At 43.2% G+C, this 20027-nt stretch overlaps 1 protein-coding gene across 2 annotated transcripts in view; it reads right to left on the reverse strand.

Annotated features, from left to right (window-relative positions):
* Nucleotides 1-20027, reverse strand: part of UBL7 (ubiquitin like 7) — a 177630-nt gene that overhangs the window by 35989 nt on the left and 121614 nt on the right. For both annotated transcript variants that reach the window (XM_086959281.1, XM_086959282.1), the window contains exons 5-7: nt 15099-15183; nt 9141-9198; nt 5454-5581 (exon numbers count right to left, since the gene is read on the reverse strand). In XM_086959281.1, coding sequence (XP_086815407.1) covers nt 5454-5581; nt 9141-9198; nt 15099-15183 — 271 coding nt within the window. The remainder of the gene's footprint in view (nt 1-5453; nt 5582-9140; nt 9199-15098; nt 15184-20027) is intronic.

Genomic DNA, 20027 nt, shown 5'->3' on the forward strand with positions numbered 1-20027 from the left:
GCCAAGCTGGAATAGCATAGTGAGGAAAAAAATGATGGATTTGGGCCCAGATCTCTGTACTGGGGGAGAATGTTTGTCTGTACTGGGGGCAATTCCGATAAGTCCGAGGTACTCTTCTTTGGGTGTGACACTGAGCCAGACTGGCGGGCTTGGTGGCCTATTAATATGTTCCCCCCGACTTGTTCATCCCAAATGGCTAAGAACCTGGTGGTCAAGATGGACAAGGGGTTGACGATGAAGTCCCAGATCCTGGGGGTGTCGGGCATCTGCTTCGGCCTCCTTAGGATGCTGCGGAGGTTTCTTCCCCTCTTGTCGGAGGAGCACAGGAAGCTGACCGTGCAGGCCCTGATAGGCTCTAGGCTAGATTATTCAAACGTTCTGTACCTGGGCCTGCCAGAGTACCTGCTACAGCGGCTCCAAGTTGTGCAGAATGCTGCGGCGAGAGCTATTTTTGGCTTGAATAGACGTGCTAGCGCTGCGGGTTTGTTGCAGACTCTGCACTGGCTCCCAATCCGCAAGCGGATCGCCTTTAAGGCTTTGACCCTGACCTACAAGGCCCTCCATGCGATGGGAGCAAAGTACCTCCTAAAGAGACTTGCCTTCTACCATCCGGCTCGTTCTCTGAGGTCAGAATCCCTGTTTCTGGCGACTGTTCCACGAGTGAAGAGAGCGCGCCTGGGAGGTCGCTCCTTTGGACTAGTGGCGCCACAGTTGTGGAACTCTCTGCCGCTTACACTTCGGGGAGCCACCAGCCTACTTGCTTTTAGAAAAGGCCTCAAAACCTGGTTGTTTACCCAGTAGGCCTTCTTGCCTGTTGTGTCTTCTCTGTCTGTGATACTTTTCTTTTTTAATTGTGTTATGTTATTACACTGTAGCCCTCCTTACTAAAAGCGCTGGGACACTCTTTTTGAGTAGCCGCGCGCTATACAAAAGCCAATATAACATAACATAACATGTTTGACAATGTTCAGCATTCAATCCATCATGCTTTTGTGTTGTTAAAGTCACCCCTCAGCACCAACATGCACACTGCCATAGCAGGCTGCGTGTCATGGTGCAGAGAAAAATGAAGACACAACATGATGCACCTCCTGTATGCCATGCCTACAGACACTGCACGCAGTATAGTTAAGTCAGCCCTACAGAAGGACTAAACTAAGGAAGGGTGCACTATACTACATGTGTTGACATATCTACCAGAGTAGATATGCCCCTGTGAAATCCAAGTCGTTTCTTGGATACTACCAGTGAACAGGAAAGCCATTTTAAGACCATGTACTGGACACTGGTGTTAACGAGTTACCCAGCTACATGACTGCTTCACTGAACCTAGAGAGGTTTATTATCAAACCATTTGTATAAATAAGCCTACACAGATCCCAGTGATAGATTTATTGATAAACGCACCGGGAGGGCACCTAAGAAGTGCCCCCAAAAAACCTAATATTACTACTACATTGGCTGACTGGTGTAGACCAGCCGGTCACCACAGACAGGTTTCTGACCCACTGCAGGTGAAAGCCTGCACTCTGAGGGGAGAAACAATGCCTGCTCTGGACAGAGGTGTTGTCACCTTCACCAAGCAGGGTGGGATCAGTATTATAAAGTCCGGAGTCTTCTAAGGCCTCTGCCGCCTTTGATATGCGATCCAAGGAATCCCCAGACAGTGGAAACACCACCCCAGCCCAGGCCCATTTGGCACCAGAACAGATGGGAAAATTAGCTAGTTTGGAGGCATGCCCCCCCTCTCAGGCAAGTACCGCCCCTAAAGTGGGCTACCTGATGTGGATACAACTTAGAATTCCACTATCTTGCTTTTAGTGGAATTAGGCTCTCTGGGTCAGGGTTATGCCCACTTCCCACAGGAAGTGATCATATAGAGGCTGTAGATACCATATAGGCACGTAGCTGTCCTCCCTACGTCCCCCACACTCTTCTGACCAGAATCTCCCCTGTTGAGAGCTCCCAGACTTGTCCCCAAGTACCATTCTTCAGCATGTCTTTAGGTGCCGCCCTCCTTTCTACTGGCGTAGCACACACAGCTAACCAACATAAACACTTTAAAATAATGGACAGTGTCTAGCCTGGAGACTAGAGAAATGGTTTCCTGAGAATGTTGGCTGCCATATATGGATCAAAACAGAGCAAGTTTTAGGACCAGTGCTATAAGCTGTAAATACCTAGTCATTCTTTACCCACTCCACCCATGTACTTGTTGTATTAAAGTATACTGGGGGGCTTGTGGATTTCAGCCAACTGACCACACACACTGACTGGAGAAATGCTCTCATCATGGAGAATTTGACGGAACTGAATTATGCAGGGTCTGGTGGCTTAGTGGACAAATGTGGCCACTGTAGGTGTCAGGGTTTGACTTGATGGTCACAGGTACAAATCACAGAGGTTCCACTAATCCTTTTATCCTTTCAAGGCTGATAAAATGAGAACCATGGAGTTGGGTAACAAACATCTGTCATTCAGTTCCGAGATACCCATCTGGGTGAGCATGCTCTTTACAAATACATGTAATGTTATGACTGCAAGCAGTTCATTGGAACACAACATAATGCTCTGGACTTTATGGAACATCTTTCAAACAAGCTTTTGTTGGGAATTCTTTGCTCTGGCATTGAACTGTACAACATGCCATAGTGTCAGTTTTGTACAGCTCACTGAACAGTATTATTCCCATATAGTTGGCCATCTAAAGTTGTTCACCTAAAGGCAAGCCACGTTGCCAAAAAAAAGAGTCTGTAGTGAAACTCTAGGAAATAATCCAAAAGGTGGTATAGCAACCTTACAGCGCCTTGATCAACCATTCCTCAGACACACTTCAAGAATTATGGGCCAGATGGGAAGCAAATATTGTAGACGACAGATTGGGAAGCGGCACTCATATACCCAAATGAAGTTACCTATTGAGTTACAATTAAGGTTAGTACAGTTGAAAATACTAAACTGGATCTAGTACAACCGTAGTCAGTTGTATAGAATGGGGTGGGCATCCAGGCCCGGATGCCCGAGGTGTATTTCCGATGAGGGAACATCACTACATGCCATATGGGGATGCCCCAAAATTGAAGGGTACTGCAATGGCGTGATGCAGGAGCTAGAAACAGTTAGGGGCCTGGGGTTACTTAGAAAAGCCCCATTACATAGTTTTGGGAATCCCAAATGACACAGATATTTCACGTTCACTGGCATTATACATGTTGGGATTCATACTAGCCAAGCGAAAAATAGAGACAGACAAGCACTGACAGTGGAGGGAGGGAATGTATGGAGTCAGAAAGGGTGGTGTTTGAAAGTGGGAGGGGGGGGGGGGGGGGGTGCCACATGAAGTTTGAAAAGGTGTGGGGAAAGAGGTGACCCTATCACGGGCTTGATGTTCTACAAGGTGATAAGGAAAACAAAGGAACTCTGGACTGATGCTGGATCCCAATCCTAGGGAGATAGGAGGGGAGAAGCCTACTAAATGTAATGGGGTTGAGTAGACCTAACGCCAAGGGGGGAAGATTTCAAGAGGGAGTGTGAGGAAAATGGCTATTGTACAAATAAGCAGATTAATACCCTGCTGTACAGTATGCTTGTTATTGTGACTAAAATCAATAATACTTTTTTTCTTTTTTAAATATAAGAGTCGGTTTTGATTGGAAAAATCTTATATATCCATGTTGAATTTTGGGCCCTTTCCTGTCATAAGACATACCCACACAGATGAGGTAACATTTTTGTATGGAGATTTGGGGGGGGAATGCTGGATGGTAGGACATTTGTGGATCCCTGCAGACTACTGAACTTTCCCCCACAAAAATGTGAAGAAAATTAGTGTTTTTAGCCAAAGTTTGAGGTTTACAGGATATTGTGGGTAAGAAAACCGTATGAGAGCTGTGCAAGTTACATCACCATGGACTTCCTAGAGTGTTTAGTTTTCAGAAATCTGCAAAGTTGGTAAGTGTCCCCGAGTGCAGGCTGAGCTAGGGCCCAAATTCTGCAGCCATCAACATTCCAAAAAAAAAAACAGAGCGGGTTTTTGGGTGGATAAATTGGATCCGTCCATGTTGCATTTTGGGACTTTACCTGTTGGGGGTGCAAGGCCCACTCACACATAAGCGGTAGTATTTCTACCAGGTGATGCGGAGACGGTGGGCGCTTGGTGTTAGGAAGTTTGTTGATCCTTGCATATTCCAGAACTTTCCCCCATAGAAATGCAACATAAATGTGTATCTTTACAAAAACTGAGGTTTGCAAGGGCTTCTAGATGAAAAACCCTGGTTAGAACCACATAAGTCAAAACACCATGGAGACTCCGGCATGACTAGCTCTCAGAAATATCTGGGTATGGTAAGCACCATATGATTTGTTCTGTACACAATGAAAACTAAGTAAGGTGAACCTCTGCTGTTGGCTTTGTGAGACCGTACAAACCCTATATAAATCGTCACGACCAGAAGGGTCTCTAGGGCGTGTAACAGTAGAATACTTTTTGAAACTGGCTATAGTGAGAAGAATTTATAGATGAAAACATGGTCAGAAATAGATGTTTCATTCCAATACAATTTCAATATTTGTTCATTTCAACAGTGAGTTTCTTTGGAAACATCCTGAGCAACCTTTAAAAGTTTAGCCCTAGCCGAATCTAGTATTTTGTAGAGAAATGTAGAGCTTTCTCTCATCACCCACAGGTTTTCACCACAAACTGAAAGCACAAACATTAGGGAAAACATCTTTTTTTAGATCCAGCTCTGATTGTTCCTAAAAGCTGGGAAGATGGTCATTTTAGTACAGATGACCTTTAATTGATGCCTTTTTTTAGGAAGAGAGGGGCGGACACTCTTGCAGAGCACTTTATTCCTAATATTTCACAAAAACCCCAGCATCTAGGTATATTGTGGCTATTTTCTCAGGGAATCTACATTAAACACTGGGTACTTTTACAATCCCCTTGATGTTGGGAAAAAAGATTCATATTTGGTGGGGGTACCTTATGTGGAAAACCATGTATGGAGGGGTAAGTGCGAAGTACCCAAAAGGGCTCAGCACTGGGGTGGAAAAGCCTTAGCAGTTGAGGGGTTATAGCACTGCTTTAGTAAATATTCATGGAATACACAGTAAAAAGGAAGGGAACTCAATAACATTTAATTTACCAACTGATAACCGCTCAACATTGAAGAGTTATCCCCAGACTAATGGTAGTAGTGCAATGCCATACTAGTGGAAGACTGTACACTTTGGCGCTACTACCATATAAAGCAAACCAGAAGTCTCTGATGAGATATTGTGGGATAGCGCACAAACAAGTCATACCCCCCTTCCAGCCATAGGGATTTACTAGATTCCTGAGAAGAAAACACTTCAATCATACACAAACCTAGGTTGCCAGCAGTGAGTTTGATGTGTAAGTTATGGCTTTGGTTAAACAATTAGTGCTGCTAAGATGCAGGTAATCATACCAGGCATTTGAACAGTGGAGTGCAAATTGCGAGCAGCAGCATCAGTCGGTGGTAAGGAGGTGCTTCCAGCTACAGAATGCAGAACCAGGATTAAGGCATTTACCAGTGCAGGATGAGCAGCTGCTAGCCTGGTGAAAAGGGAAAACAAAGGAAATCAAACACCGACCTTTACGATATGAATATACAGCCCAAACCCTAAAGAAAAAAAGTAACTCCTCTTCAGCAACAATCTTTCTGGCAGATACACAACCTGCAGATTCCTCCTCATGAATCTCCCCACGAGCCAGAGTGGATCCAGAAATCTTTCAACAGCTGTCTGACCCCCGACATTGCTCAACGCTGGTTTCAGCACCTCCTCGGAAGTCACGTCAAGGCTATATGGTGACATACGCAGCTTTGAGCTCAGTTCCTGTCTTTTTTTCCCCACCCAGTGCACTTCGAGACAGAGAAGAGCCCGAATAACTTAAAGGAATGCAGTACATAAAAATCAACTTTAATGCCATGTTACCAGTCCAGTAAACAGTCCTCACAATAGGGAGTCAGACGAGTCAGTAGGAAAATTGCAGATATTCACCACAACCAGTAATTCATGGATTGATGGAGAGCATCTGGATTTTATGCAGTAGAACTTCCACTGTTTTAGGAGTACAGGGTTTATAGAAGTATAGAGTCAATAGTTTGTTTGGCAAGGCGATATGAATTGGTATATCATAGATATGAAAGGGAGACTTGAAGGAAAGATAGGGGAGGAGTTACCAGGTGGTCAAACTTTAACTTTTGGGATTGAGTGAGAGTTCCTATGTTTAGAAGAAGTAGCTATTGTGCTGCTGAGCTTATTCAAGGGGGAAGTGGTCCAATGTTTGCCAAAGTCTCAGATATTCTGTGGTTCCCTGAGGGATTACCTTGTGAGGTATTGTCTATCTGATAGGACACGGTCAGGTTCAATAAGAGCTAAAGAAGATGGATAAACCCATGGCCCCAAGACTACAGTCGGGAAGTCTAGTTCATTTTTGTATCAAAAGATATTGGCAAGTTGATTCACATTTTTTTTCCCCACCCACTAAGGATTAACTAATTTACACCTAAAGAACATGTGTTCAGAGTATACTTGAGAATTATTACAGTTCCAGCATTTGTTTGCGTCTATCAACTTTAGCTTAGAAAGTATGAACCTGACCAGTGTAACAAATGCATTGAGAAAAGTTTAGTCTGAGTGAGGGAAGGAATGATTTTGCTACTTAAGGCTTTGGTGCATTCGGTGATCCATGTCTCATCCGGTAATGGTTTCCTATCTAACTTTTTGAATGGTTTTGCCCATTTGGTTAGAATAAGTGGGAGTTATTTTGCTATATGAACGTTGCCTATTTGGTAAATTTTAGGCAGTGTGATCTGAGGAGTGCCATTGTTTAAGTTTGGGTATTTAGTCAGAGTCCTTGAGAGGGATTAATCTAGAGATCTTAGCTTTTCTTGTTGGGAAATTGCAGAAGCCTAGGTTGGATAGCGAGTATTTATGTTGGAGATCCAAAAAAGAAAACTATCAGGAAAGTCATACAAAGATTTTTAACTAGATAAAGCCCTTTTGTTGGCCAACTTGGACAGACTGATGAGAAGTTTTCCATATTGTTTTTGTTCCACAATATAGATGAGAATAGATTTGGTGACAAGTGTTGCCATTTTTTCGTCTCTACGGATAGTGCTTTGACTGTGCCGAAGGGTATTTGTTTTGAGTAGGAAGACATGGTATTAAGACTGAGGAAATCTGGAAAGGGAACGTAAATGCTATACAACGTGTAGCCACCAAAGTTGATATAATGGGTCGCTATGGAGTGAATGCACCCCACTTCACTTTCTGAATGAACAGAACATCATTTTGAGTTATCTTTCAAGACCAGGCCCTAAAAATAGTTTGTCCTGATAAATTCTGACTTTCAATGGCAAGTAGGTTTCTCGAGGCCTGAAACTGTAAGATGCTCCTATGGAAGGCCTCCTTTCTTGAAAACGTTCATGCATTCCTGAGGTCAATCTAAGTGTCTATATTGCAAGACCTGAGGAGCTGTACACCCAAATTCCAAGACTGCATGTTGGGATGATGGATCTTCTCCAGCATCTTTGGTCTGCGGAGCAATTTTGTGTGTGGTGCCATTGATTGATGAAAAAGTTGTTGGAACTACAACTGTATGGGTCTTTCTAGGTAAATAAGAATCATATTCACATTGCAATGCTTCAGTCTCATTAGCACTGTTGGAATTAGTGTAAAAGCATGCAGAAATGTGTTCCACCAATTCATCAAAAGGCCATCGCCCCTTCACCGTGGGTCTCACACTCAATGTAAAGTTGTAGCATTCAGATTTTTGCCTTGCTCCTACAGATGGTTTGAAGGACATCCGCAGTCTCCGAAAAATGTCTTGGAGAAAAGTTCATTTTCCATAAATGGTTCTCAATAAAAACCCTGCTTAAAAGGTCTATTCCACAGTCTGAAGCCCTAGGAAATTTACAGCCTAAATAGTTTCCTTGCTAGGAGACAATACAAGATTTATTGGGCTTCTAGAGAGTCCTTTAATCTGTGCCACCTTTCTTGCTCAAATAATAATTGTGATTGTGTCTGCCTGAATTAACAACCTTTTAGATGACAATGGCAGTTGAAATGTGTCTAAAGCAAAATGTACAGGTTTAAGTTAAAGTATATTTATATGAGATCATCGCTGCTTCTTTGAACACAAACCATGTATTGTGAGATTCTTTAACACCTTGACTGCTAAGGCAATTCCCGCTGGTTGCTGAGCTTATTTGAATACCATTGTTTCATGACGAGCTCAGCTCGTCATAAGCACATGACCAGTGTACTGCATGACGAACTGAGCTCGTCATGAGCAGCGAAGGGGTTAAGTGGGCTCCCCATCTTCACGGGGACTCATCCATCACTATGGCCTTAAAATGGAAGCTCTGATGAAACAGAGTTAGTTTCAGCAGATTCTATGTTTTTCACCACCTGCTACTTGATACTCTGGTTTGTGGAGTGATCTTCAGTTGGTCTTCCCAGTTGTTTTGGTATTAAATACATTTGTCTTACATGCATTGTGGGAAAGGCCCCTTGAGAGAACTAGAAAAATGTACAAGGCCATCATTCCCAGAACTTGGACAATATCAGACACGCAATGGGTGAAGGAGTTTGCAACAGGCATGGTCTTGGTCCAGATCTCAAATACAAGTAGACACACCAAAAAAAATAAGTCAGACAAAGGAGCTCAATCAACAATACACAGGATATACAACTCTCCAAAACAGAAGAACCAATCACCCGGAACAGTTCAGGCACATTTGATATCAATTAACTGAAACATGATCTCTGCATTAACTATTAAATATTTAGTTTAAGTCCCATTTTTCCCCAAACAGCCTATGTGCGATGACGTGTTCCTTTTGTCCCAAATTGACCAACACCATCTGTAGAACCACCCATGGCACTGTTTATAAATTAGTGACATTTACCTTGCCGTGAATCCACCTACCTGGACAAGACCAATGTCAAAGGCATAAACCAGTTTTCTAATGTCCTTTCAGATGACTACAATTAGTGACCTAGCTTTCTGCTATGAAGTCCTGCCCAGAAATACAACCATATGGCATCTAAAACGCCTTCCACCGTGCCCATTCTCTCCTCCCACAACTTCTCTGAACTCCACTTACGTGTCCAACATGTTTGGATCAGCAAAAACAGTGAACAAGTCTTTGTCCTGTAGAACTCCTGTTAAAGGTAGAAAGAAACAATGAAGCAAGAAAAATCAACATCATAGGAAGTGAAGGTGGATGAGCAGGGTAAAAAGAGGACTACCTATTTAGTAGGCTCAACGAAAGAGGAATGTATGCTTTTATTCACCTAGGTAGTCTAATCTTGTATAGTATTGAGTTGATATTTGTGAGTGTGGATTTGTAGGAGTTGGTCAATAATCAACTACAGGAGTTTGGTGCTTGTAACAGAGTTCAAATTGACGCATAGTAGTGGCATTTTGAATATTGGGACAGTTATAACTCTGGTGTAGCAGCAGAACTTGAGTCTGCGTAGGTCTTGGTTTACAGGAGAAATGTCATCCAGTTTCTCGGTTGGTGAGGAATGTTTTCAGTTGTGCGTTAATCAAGGTACTCCACACATCAAGTGGATTTCCTTATCTGTGAATTAGGGACTACTTTTTAAGTAGAGGAACCAACTTAATACAGACCTGGTGAGATCCGAACACTCAAGTTTCAACGGCTCATGAGTAAGTAGGTAATCTAGCCCAGGCTATCCAATTTACAATCTAGAATGAATAGTCATGCTCATATCATTACAGCGTCTGGGCAATGCAAAGACAAAAGTCATGATGTACATGAGTCACTCATGAGTGGACCATGAGAAACGAAAGAGCTCTGTGAGCCTTTTGTATGTGTAAAGTGTATTGAGCAGAGTCTTATAATGAAAGGTTCTATTCACGTCTGACCTATATGTACCTCTTTCGATATGGCACCCACTATTCTAAATTCAGCCAGGGTCTATTGAGCCCAGCTCGGAGTCATCCAGAAAGGGCCAAGCACACCTCAACCCCACCCAGCGGCTGTCTACAGTAAATTTACATCTCCAGCCCCGGTCACTCCAAAACCAGACCGTCCAAGCAAAGGCACACAGAATGGTTGAACTAGACAATGCCTACTTTCTAAAAGTGGCATTTTCAAACACAATTTAAAAACAATCTTTACCAAAAGATGTGTTATTAAATTCTGAATTCAGAGAGCCTTAACGTTATTTCTCTATCTTGTTCCAATGGGAAGTTCTATTTATAAGATGTTATCAATAAACTCTAATCTATCCTATGGGGCAGGAAAGCCTTTTAAATAGTGAAATACTGCCAATTTCGTTTTTCACCAGCAGGAAAGGTCACACACACCAGTACATGTCCTACCTTTCACATACACTGCACCCTGCCCGGGAGGGAGTGGCGTACCTTGGGCCTACCATAGGAATGCTTTATATGTAAGAAAAGGGAAGGTCAGGGTGCACTTGCCAAGTCGAAATTGAAGTTAACAACTGCACACAGACACAGCAGTACATAAACTAAGGCAAAGGATGTGTGGGAAACGATCAGGGATGTAGGGACTAATGTATTTTCTTCCTACAGTTAATTCACTGTAGAAAGAAAATCCATTAGTCCCTACATGCGGGAACCTAGGTCCCAGGCTAAGTATTTAAATAATTCAAGTGCTTACCAAATCTGCCCCAATTGGTTCACACAGTAGAATTTTATATTTTCTTTAACAATACAAAACAAGAAACATAAATCACACAATAAAATAGTCCATAATCATTCATGATTCCTTCCTACCCATACAATCTAAACCCGGTTGCACACAAGCACAAATTCATCTGCAATCCATGGGGAGATAGTCCATTACACACAGGTGAGGTATACTTCCATCTCTGTTGAATCCTAGAAATGTGTATTCGTAAATTTATGCATATAATTTTTAATCCATTAGACTTCTCCAATTTTTTTTCTAGTCGACACATTTCGGCCCACTGGCACTGGCCTCCTAAGGACTTGGGCAAAAAAAAAAACCACCTAGAAAACAATTTACTCAAGTCAATATCTTTAATACTCTTTGTTGCTTATAGGAGATGCCACATGCATGTGATTACACAAATACTACAAGTAAAAAACAAAGGAGAATGAGAACCACATAAAACCATATAATCACGGAACAGAAACTCGTATAAATGATATCACCTCAGTGGCCTGCATGAAGAAATCAAATCACGCCACCAAATAAAGCCGCCACCAGTGCAAGATAAATATACCCTTGTCTACTGGTGCTTTGCAACCTGTGCAACAGAATTTGTGCAAAGAACTACGTGCGAAAAGAGGACATGGTATACTCAAACAACCGTGCACTTAAGATTTGAAACTAGTCAGGGGGTAAATACGATTATTTAAAAGAAACCGAGACGGGTAGAACTCGTACAGATGATCCGCCTTGTGGGTCTCCAAGCACGCATGAGAAGCCAAATCAGTAACCTATGCTGTGTCCTCTCAGAAAGAAGTGCTACAGAGCTTATACTCCACCAATTACCTCAAATGGACGCAATACTCTCCTCTACGAGAGCATGAAGATGGAACTGCTTCGCCACCATAGCCAAACGTTCTTCTGCCAAACTGCAAAAAGGCTTCTGACTGATAGCCACAGTTCCTACACCACCATCACTCTGTAAACAAGGAATTATCTAGTGAAAAAAGGGCCAGCATCAAAACCGGCCCCCCAAAGAACGTCTATCTCAAAATACCAAGGAGGGTGTCCCGGGCCATACCTTCGGTGTTCTGGAACATGGAAAAGACACGGCGGCTCCAACCGGCCGTCTGCCTATGGATTGCATATGAATTAGTGTTTGTGTGCAACCGGGTTTAGATTGTATGGGTAGGAAGGACTATTTTATGATTTATGTTTTTGTTATGCATTGTTAAAGAAAATATAAAATTCTACTGTGTGAATCAATTACTGGACTGACCATTTTTTGGTTGAGTTCTATCTGGCAGGACCTACCAAAAGACAACCTAAAACACCACCTCCTCCTATTTATCGCCGCAAATGGCATAAAATATCAGTTGAAAATCTGCGTGAACACTGGCAACAACCTCAGTTCTCTGAAGCAGACTCACCAGAAGTGGCACTGGAAAAGTACAATAAATCTCTTAAACAAGCCATTGATACTCTTGCCCCGCTTTTACTTCATAAGCAGTATTCCCCTGCTAAACAAGAAAAGTGGTATACCCTAGATCTCAGGAAAGAAAAGCAGAAATGTAGGAGGCTTGAAAAAGCGTGGAGGAAATCAAAAAAAGAGCAGGAAAAGAAAATGTTTCTAGATGCTCAGTCAAACTATTACAAGAACATAAAACTCGCAAGGAAAAACAACCTTTCCCTTCAATTTGAGGAGGCGGGCAATTGTCCATGGGAATTATTTAAAATCTTGCTCAGCTTTGTAAAGCCGTCTGCTGCTGAAAGTCCTGATGATGCTTCACAGTCACTGTGTGATGAGATTTCTATCTTCTTTGAGGATAAAATAAATCTGATTTATAATAAAATCATTGCTTCTCAAAGCACAGGAACCAGGTCCCCCCCTGCGCGTGTATCTTCTGCACCTAGTAAAAGCACCTCTCACCATTCCACCTGTCAGTGATCTAGACCTTCCACTCCTCAACCACATGAAAACTGGCTCCCCAAATGATCACCTTCCTGCTAAAATGGTGGCTCCTCTGATTTCCATCCTTGGACCCTCCATTCAGTCAGTTATGAACACCTCACTGGCAAAAGGACAGGTGCCGAGGGAATGGAAAATAGCGGTGGTAAACCCCATAAGGAAGAAGGCAACCTCCCCCTGGACAGACCTTTCCAACCTTCGGCCCATCTCCCTTCTACCCTACATCGGTAAAATGACGGAGAAGCACGTAAACACCCACCTATCGAATCACCTGGAAGCAGCAGAAGGCCTGGACCCTTCACAATCTGGGTTCAGGCCAAACCACAGCACCGAATCAGCCCTACTAGAAGTGACCAATAACATCAGGCTGACACTGGATAGTGGGGGATCTATGATTCTGGTGCTGTTGGATTTGTCTGCTGCTTTCGATACGGTGTCTCATAAAGTGCTTCTCGATCGTCTGAAGGATGTAGGGGTGGGAGGTGTAGCCCTGTCCTGGGTGGAAAGTTTCCTTTCCGGCCGCTCTCAAGAAGTCAGGCTGGGCTCCCATAAATCCACCTCCAGGGAGCTCACCAGGGGTGTGCCACAGGGCTCATGCCTACGCCCCACATTATTTAATGTGTATGTGGCCCCCCTAGCCGACTTAGTGAGGCCATATGGGTTTACCCCGATATCCTACGCTGATGACACCCAGCTGATGTTCCCCTTTAAGACTTTCACTTCTGCCCTGCAAAAATCTTTTGCTCAAGGCATGAGAGCCGTCGCAAATTGGATGGCCGAGAATTGCCTTCAATGCAATGTGGGCAAAACGGAAGTCTTACTGTTTGGAGAGGCGGCAACATTATGGCCGGGGGAGTGGTGGCCCACAGAACTAGGACCAGTCCCTGTCCCAAAGCAGACTGTCAAAAACTTGGGGGTGCTGTTCGATCAAGCCCTGACTTTCAAACAACATGTCAACCAAGTTGCAGGCACATGCTTTAGGGCCATCGGACTATTGAAAAGGGTGTTCCCTTATATTCCTGATAGTCACAGGAAAACCCTAGTCCAGGCACTTGTGATCAGTAGACTGGACTACTGTAATGGCCTTCTATTGTCAACTAATGAAGGCCAACTAAACAAATTACAAGTAGTCCAGAATACGGCGGCAAGGCTAGTTCTCAATGTTCCATCTAGAACTCCCTCCCGTCCTCTACTAGCTAAGCTCCATTGGTTGCCAGTGCGGCAACGCACGAAGTTCAAAATTCTCTGTACCATTCATAGATGCCTGACAGGAAAGGGCCCCAAATATCTGACCAAAGCTTTTCAACCCTATGTGCCAGGTCGATCACTTCGATCGAGTAACCTTCATTTACTTCAGGTCCCCAAAATAAAAAAATCTCGCCTGGGTGGTCGTGCTCTTGCACATACAGGTCCCGCTCTCTGGAACTCCCTTCCCCTTAAACTTAAACTCATTACCAACCACTTATCCTTTCGCAAAACACTTAAGACCCATTTATTCACCACTAATTAATTTCAGTTTATGATTCTCATCTCTGTAGTGTTCAGGTACAGGTCTTATCTTCCCTTCCAGCATGAGCGCGGAGATATCCCTTCGGGGATCTATTCAGGCGCTATAGAAGCATATAAAATATAAAATAAATTAGGGCAGATTCGGTGAGCGCTTGAATTATTTAAAGAATAAGCCTGGGGACCAGGTTCCCACATGTAGGGACTAATGGATTTTCTTCCTGTAGTGAATTAGCCTGATATTTTCCCACACATTCTTTGCCTTTGTATCTGTATGTCTTTGCCCAGATGTGTTGGGGTGATCAGGTCAAACTCCTGTGTAATGTACACACAGACACTACAGTGGCAAGTCTGAGTTACCTTTTCAGAGCTACTGATGTGGGTGGCAAAATCAGTGCTGCAGGCCGACTAGTAGCATTTGATTCATTGGCCCTGGCACACTTCAGTGCACTTTACTAGAGGCTTATGAGTAAATCAAATATGCCAATCGGGGAGAACCAATTGTAACAACAATTTACACAGGTAGCACTTGCACCTTGACACTGATCAGCAGCTGCAACGTGCCCAAAACATCTAAGCCAGCAAAAATGAAATTGAGCTCAGCATAAAAAATACACCAAGTAGAGGCAAAATGTCAGGGGGAACCACGCCAAAGATGCCAAGTTTAACAACTTCCAACGTCACAGCTTTTCTCTCAATGAGATCACATACTCACAGCTAAAGATGGTGTCAAATAAACAATGTGCTAAAAGATCTCTCTCTGTATTGAAAGGACGAAAGGATATCTTCCCATTCTAGAGCAAACAGGGATTCTCAATTAGCACTACTGGTTATTTAGTCCAGCAAGTTAAATGATAAATACACCCACTGCATGTGAAATATTCAAAGGTGAAGGCATTCTATATCAGACTTCTTACCTAATGCAATAGGGTCATGGCTCAACCCAGGAGTTGCTGCAATAATCTGATCAAGAGACTCCTTATTCGCTAGCATCTTGAAAACCTAAAGAGAAATGGGAAAATGTTATTAAACAAAGCCAATATACATACCTAGCCAAAGTCGAAACAGCTTCTCCACATTCTGTGCTGCAGTGCAAGAATATACACGGAAGACTACATTTATTTATTCATTTATAAAGTTTTATATAGAGCGAACTTGATCCCGAAGGATATCAGAGCGCTTTACAATAAGAGGGAAAGGTAACAAATCCAAACACGAGTCAAGCATGGGGAATATAATAGGCGTTGAATCAAATAATGCACAAATAACAGCTCATATATCAAATCTGAGTGAACGAGGAATGGGCTATACGATGGAGCGTAGTGAAATAAGGGGAGTAGGTAAAATAATCATATACAGGAACATAACCAATACCGAAACAATAGACTAAACAGGAGTCAAATGGGGCGTCTAATAGCATTGAATCAAGTGGTGAAACATCTAACAGATCATTTAAACACCTGGGTGAAAGAAGAATGTGCAAGACGATGTAGCATAATGACTTAAGGGGAGTAAAAGTATGCCTTGGTCCCTGATCTGCTACACATTCATTTCTACAATGCTGGTCACCACTAGAAAAAAACTGGGACTTCCAGGGTGTACTCAAAACTGCATACAATGGCCCTCACAAAATTATTAATCTAAGCAAAGTGGCATCCTTTAGTATTGTCCTGGTTTATGCCAGTCAACCGTTCCAATATTTAAGGCAATCCATCTAACCTGAACTTCTAGTAGCCTTAGGAGCTGCTTGACAATTCCTCACCCTACAAAATTTTCTGAGGTGAATACAAATCATTTACATTGTGTAAAAAGATATTGACAAGACTATGCAAATCTTCCTCTATTCCACACTTTTGATATGACATTTACATTTAGTAACCCGAAGCAGAAAGTGGGACAACGGTAATAGACACCAAGTAGCTGGATGGAGGAAGTAACAGCTCATATACAGCTTGAAATGTATTCCACTCAGTCATGATTCCGGTCTCCAAGTTGGATCCTGTTGAATATTCAAAACTTGACCAACAAGAAGAAAATGCAGCAAGAAGCAGCACTTAGTGAGGATGGAAAATAATGGCAAGACAAAACAAGGAATGCTAGCAGAAGATGATATTAATAAGAGCACTGCTAATTAGAGAATGAAAAGAAACAATAATGTGTGGATACCACAAAAGGATAAAGCAAGCATGGGAAAAGAGAGAAGGAATTCAAGTGAGAGGAACACAAAAGACTACTTAAAAAAAAAAAGAGAACAGTACTGATCCACAAGGATGTAACCAACGACAAACTGAAGAGAAGACATCTCTTTGAAAGCCCTTACAGTCTATCAATTTATTTGATAGGGGGATGTTCAAGTCTCTTCACTGTTTCCTTGAAACTGAAGACCACGGTTAAGAAAACTGCAGTCTTTTACCGCCCTTTACAAGAATAGAAAGCTTCATAACGAAGGGCGTTAACATGGACCCTTCTGCCAGCCCTGGAGAATCTCATACTTAATTTCCCAATGGAGGTAGATGGTAAGGCACGCACATTAAATCCACCAAAAACACAGGTATTAATATGGTGAAAAAACATTGTCACACTATACATGTCCCAGTAACCCACCAAATATTTTCAAAGAGACTTTATTTCAGTTGTTCGGCATGATATCAGAGCCAACGAAAACTCAGATGAGAACAGAGTTTTTAGGCGCAAGATATCCTTGCAAGTTTGATGTCCCTTGCAAAACACTGCACACATTCTGCCCCGCCCACCAAATTTACGCTGATGGAAAGGTTACCGAGGACTGAAAAAAAATCCAGGAAGAATATTTAATTCAATAAACTGAATGATGCAGTTTTGAATTTAGAGATGACAGTGGACCACTATTGTATCATCAAGGGAAGAAGAGCTAGCAGTTGAATGGCAGTGCATTTTACCTGTGTGTTACATACACAACCTAAAGCAGAACTAGAAGATGGACATAAAACTTGAGGAAATAGAAAATAAGCAGATGTTCGGCAGGCTGAAAGCAAGTGGTTCTCCAAATACAGAGGAAGGCTCCAAAAAAGTTAATGTCAAAGAGCTTCCACTGTTACCAAATTATAATAGGAAGAGATACATCAGAAAATGGGAATAAAACAGGGAGGTACAACCAAGTCATGGCAGTTACAGATGCAAAGACAGACCCATACAATGTGCATTTTTAGAAGCCTACACTTGACACAAGTTCAAATTAAAAGAAGAAACAAGAACCACAACTACAAAGGTACAAAACTACAAATAAAAAAATTGAGATTCGCTATTTAGTAATCACAAACTCCAATGTTGAAATGGGTCTTTTACACATTTAACGATTCCCAGTGTGTCACAAACAGACCTACCTGATGAATATTGTTGAAGTAGATCTCAGCTTGCGACCCACTGGGAATCTATAAAATCACAAGGATTATGGCCAGCGGAGGTCAGAAGACCACCATGTCTGATTTCTTTTAAATAAAGCAAACTTTTTCTTTAACTTCAGCTCTTTTCCCATAAAGGAAAATTGGATGCATAAATTATTTTTTACAAATGAAAAGATTTTTCATTTTTAGGTCTTTGCTGGAGACAGCAGCGAACATACGCTGCTCCCGGCATCCGAGAGCTTCTTTGAATCAATACGGATTCCGAAGCTCTGAGGCGGAGTTGAAGCCCCGCCCATCTTTTTAATTGGCCAGAGTCAGCTTCCATGCAAAACGCTGGCTTTTGATGGTAAAGGAGGTGTCCCTCCTTTTTGCCACCTGGTCTCCTTTTGGCCCCGCCCACTGGGATTCAATCTCTCACTAGCGGCGTGACACACTCTGCTTCCTTAACTGGGACGCACTATGTTTTCCACACAACGCTGACAGCTTGTCTTGTAATGTCCCTCCCTCCTCCCTTTATTCATAGCCTCCTGCTTTTTGTAGCAGTCCACCGGTTACTTAATGTTTGATGTCATCTCTGGTTCAGTATTTCAGTCTGAGGTAGTCACCAAACAAAAATAATAAACCAAGCAGGCAGCATGTGTTTTTGCTGGTCAGTGCATTTGTGGGCAGAAGAGCCGATTGACACATACGCACTTCACAGGACTGCCTGCTCTTCATTATGATCAGTTCTAATGAAGCCCGAGTAATTAATGAGCCCGATGCTCGCACCACCACTACTTCGGAAGGCACCACGGAAGCATACAGGAACATTTAATATATTATTATTGTTATTAGTGTTATAGTGTCAGGATTCGAGGTGTGCCTACCTGAATACAACGGACTACATCTCCAGAAGGCCATCTGTTGTGGGAGGTGGTGTAGGAGCCATATATTCGCGTGAGAGGTTTGGTGCAGTGCACGTGATTTTGTCCTTTTTGTTGGATTTTGGTAATGGCGAATGCTCTGCTCCTGCGTTGCATGTTAGCTGTGTCCTAATGGAAGTCTTTTGGAAGTAACCCGTGGCTGCGGTGTTATGTGACACTGAGTTGGTGCCCGAGTGATTTTGTGGAACGTTTCGTACTGGAACGGGAGACGCTGGATTTGCCCCCTCCCGTGACCGGAGACAATTGTGCGGGTACTAAATAGGCCGGAGACGATGGATTTGCCCCCTCTCGTGCCATTCAGATATCCGTTTAAGTTTGAGTATTTATTTTCATTTATTTATTTTCAAACTTTTATATAGCGCGAACAAGATCTTTGCAGATATCAGAGCGCTTTACAGAACAAGGGGTAAGGGAAACAAGGGAGCGATTAAACAAACTTTTGGGTACAAAATAGTAGTAGTCAAGTCAAGTCAAAGGATTTATATAGCGCACTACATACCCGTAGGGTTTCAAGGCGCTTAGGAAGGGGAGGAGAATTACTTGTCAAAAATCCACGTTTTAAGTAGCTTTCTGAATGCTAGGTGGTTCTGGGTAAGGCGAAGGTAAGCGGGGAGAGAGTTCCATGTTTTAGCAGCCAGGTATGAAAAGGATCTGCCTCCCATGGTGGTCTTGTTGATGCGAGGTACAGTGGCGAGGGCTTGGCTGGAAGAACGTAGTTGGCGGGAGGGGGTGTAGAAGGACAGTCGTGAGTTGAGGCATTCTGGACCGGTGTTGTAGAGTGATTTGTGTGCGTGGGTAAGCAGTCGGAAAGTGATCCTCTTATTGACGGGTAGCCAGTGGAGGTCTTTAAGGTGACCAGAGATGTGATCGTTGCGTGGGATGTCTAATATGAGTCTGGCTGAGGCGTTTTGGATTCGTTGGAGTTTCTTCTGGAGTTTTGCGGTAGTACCTGCGTAGAGGGTGTTTCCGTAGTCCAGTCGGCTCGTGACCAGAGCGTGGGTGACTATTTTCCTTGTTTCGGAGGGGATCCAGCGAAATGTTTTTCTGAGCATGCGAAGAATGTTGAAGCAGGAAGAGGATACGGCGCTGACTTGTCTGTTCATTGAGAGTGAAGAATCCAGGATGACGCCTAGGTTCCGTGCGTGGTCTGTCGGGATAGGTGCTTTTCCGAGGGCTTCCGGCCACCAGGAGTCGTCCCATGCAGAGGGGGATGTACCTAGGATGAGGACTTCTGTTTTGTCCGAGTTCAGTTTCAGACGGCTTTGTTTCATCCATTCGGCAACTTCTTTCATTCCTTCGTGTAGGTTGGTTTTGGCGGTGCTGGGGTCATTGGTGAGGGAAAGGATCAGTTGAGTGTCATCCGCGTACGAGATGATGTTGAGGTTGTGATGGCGTGCGATGGCCGCGAGGGGGCTCATGTATACGTTGAAGAGGGTGGGACTGAGTGAGGATCCTTGTGGTACGCCGCAGATGACTTCAGAGGCCTTGGTTTTGAATGGTGGAAGGCGGACTCTCTGGGTTCTTCCGGTGAGGAACGAGG

The sequence above is a fragment of the Lissotriton vulgaris genome, chromosome 2_2 (genome assembly GCF_964263255.1).
Source record: "Lissotriton vulgaris chromosome 2_2, aLisVul1.2, whole genome shotgun sequence".
NCBI classification, from domain to species: Eukaryota; Metazoa; Chordata; class Amphibia; order Caudata; family Salamandridae; genus Lissotriton; species Lissotriton vulgaris.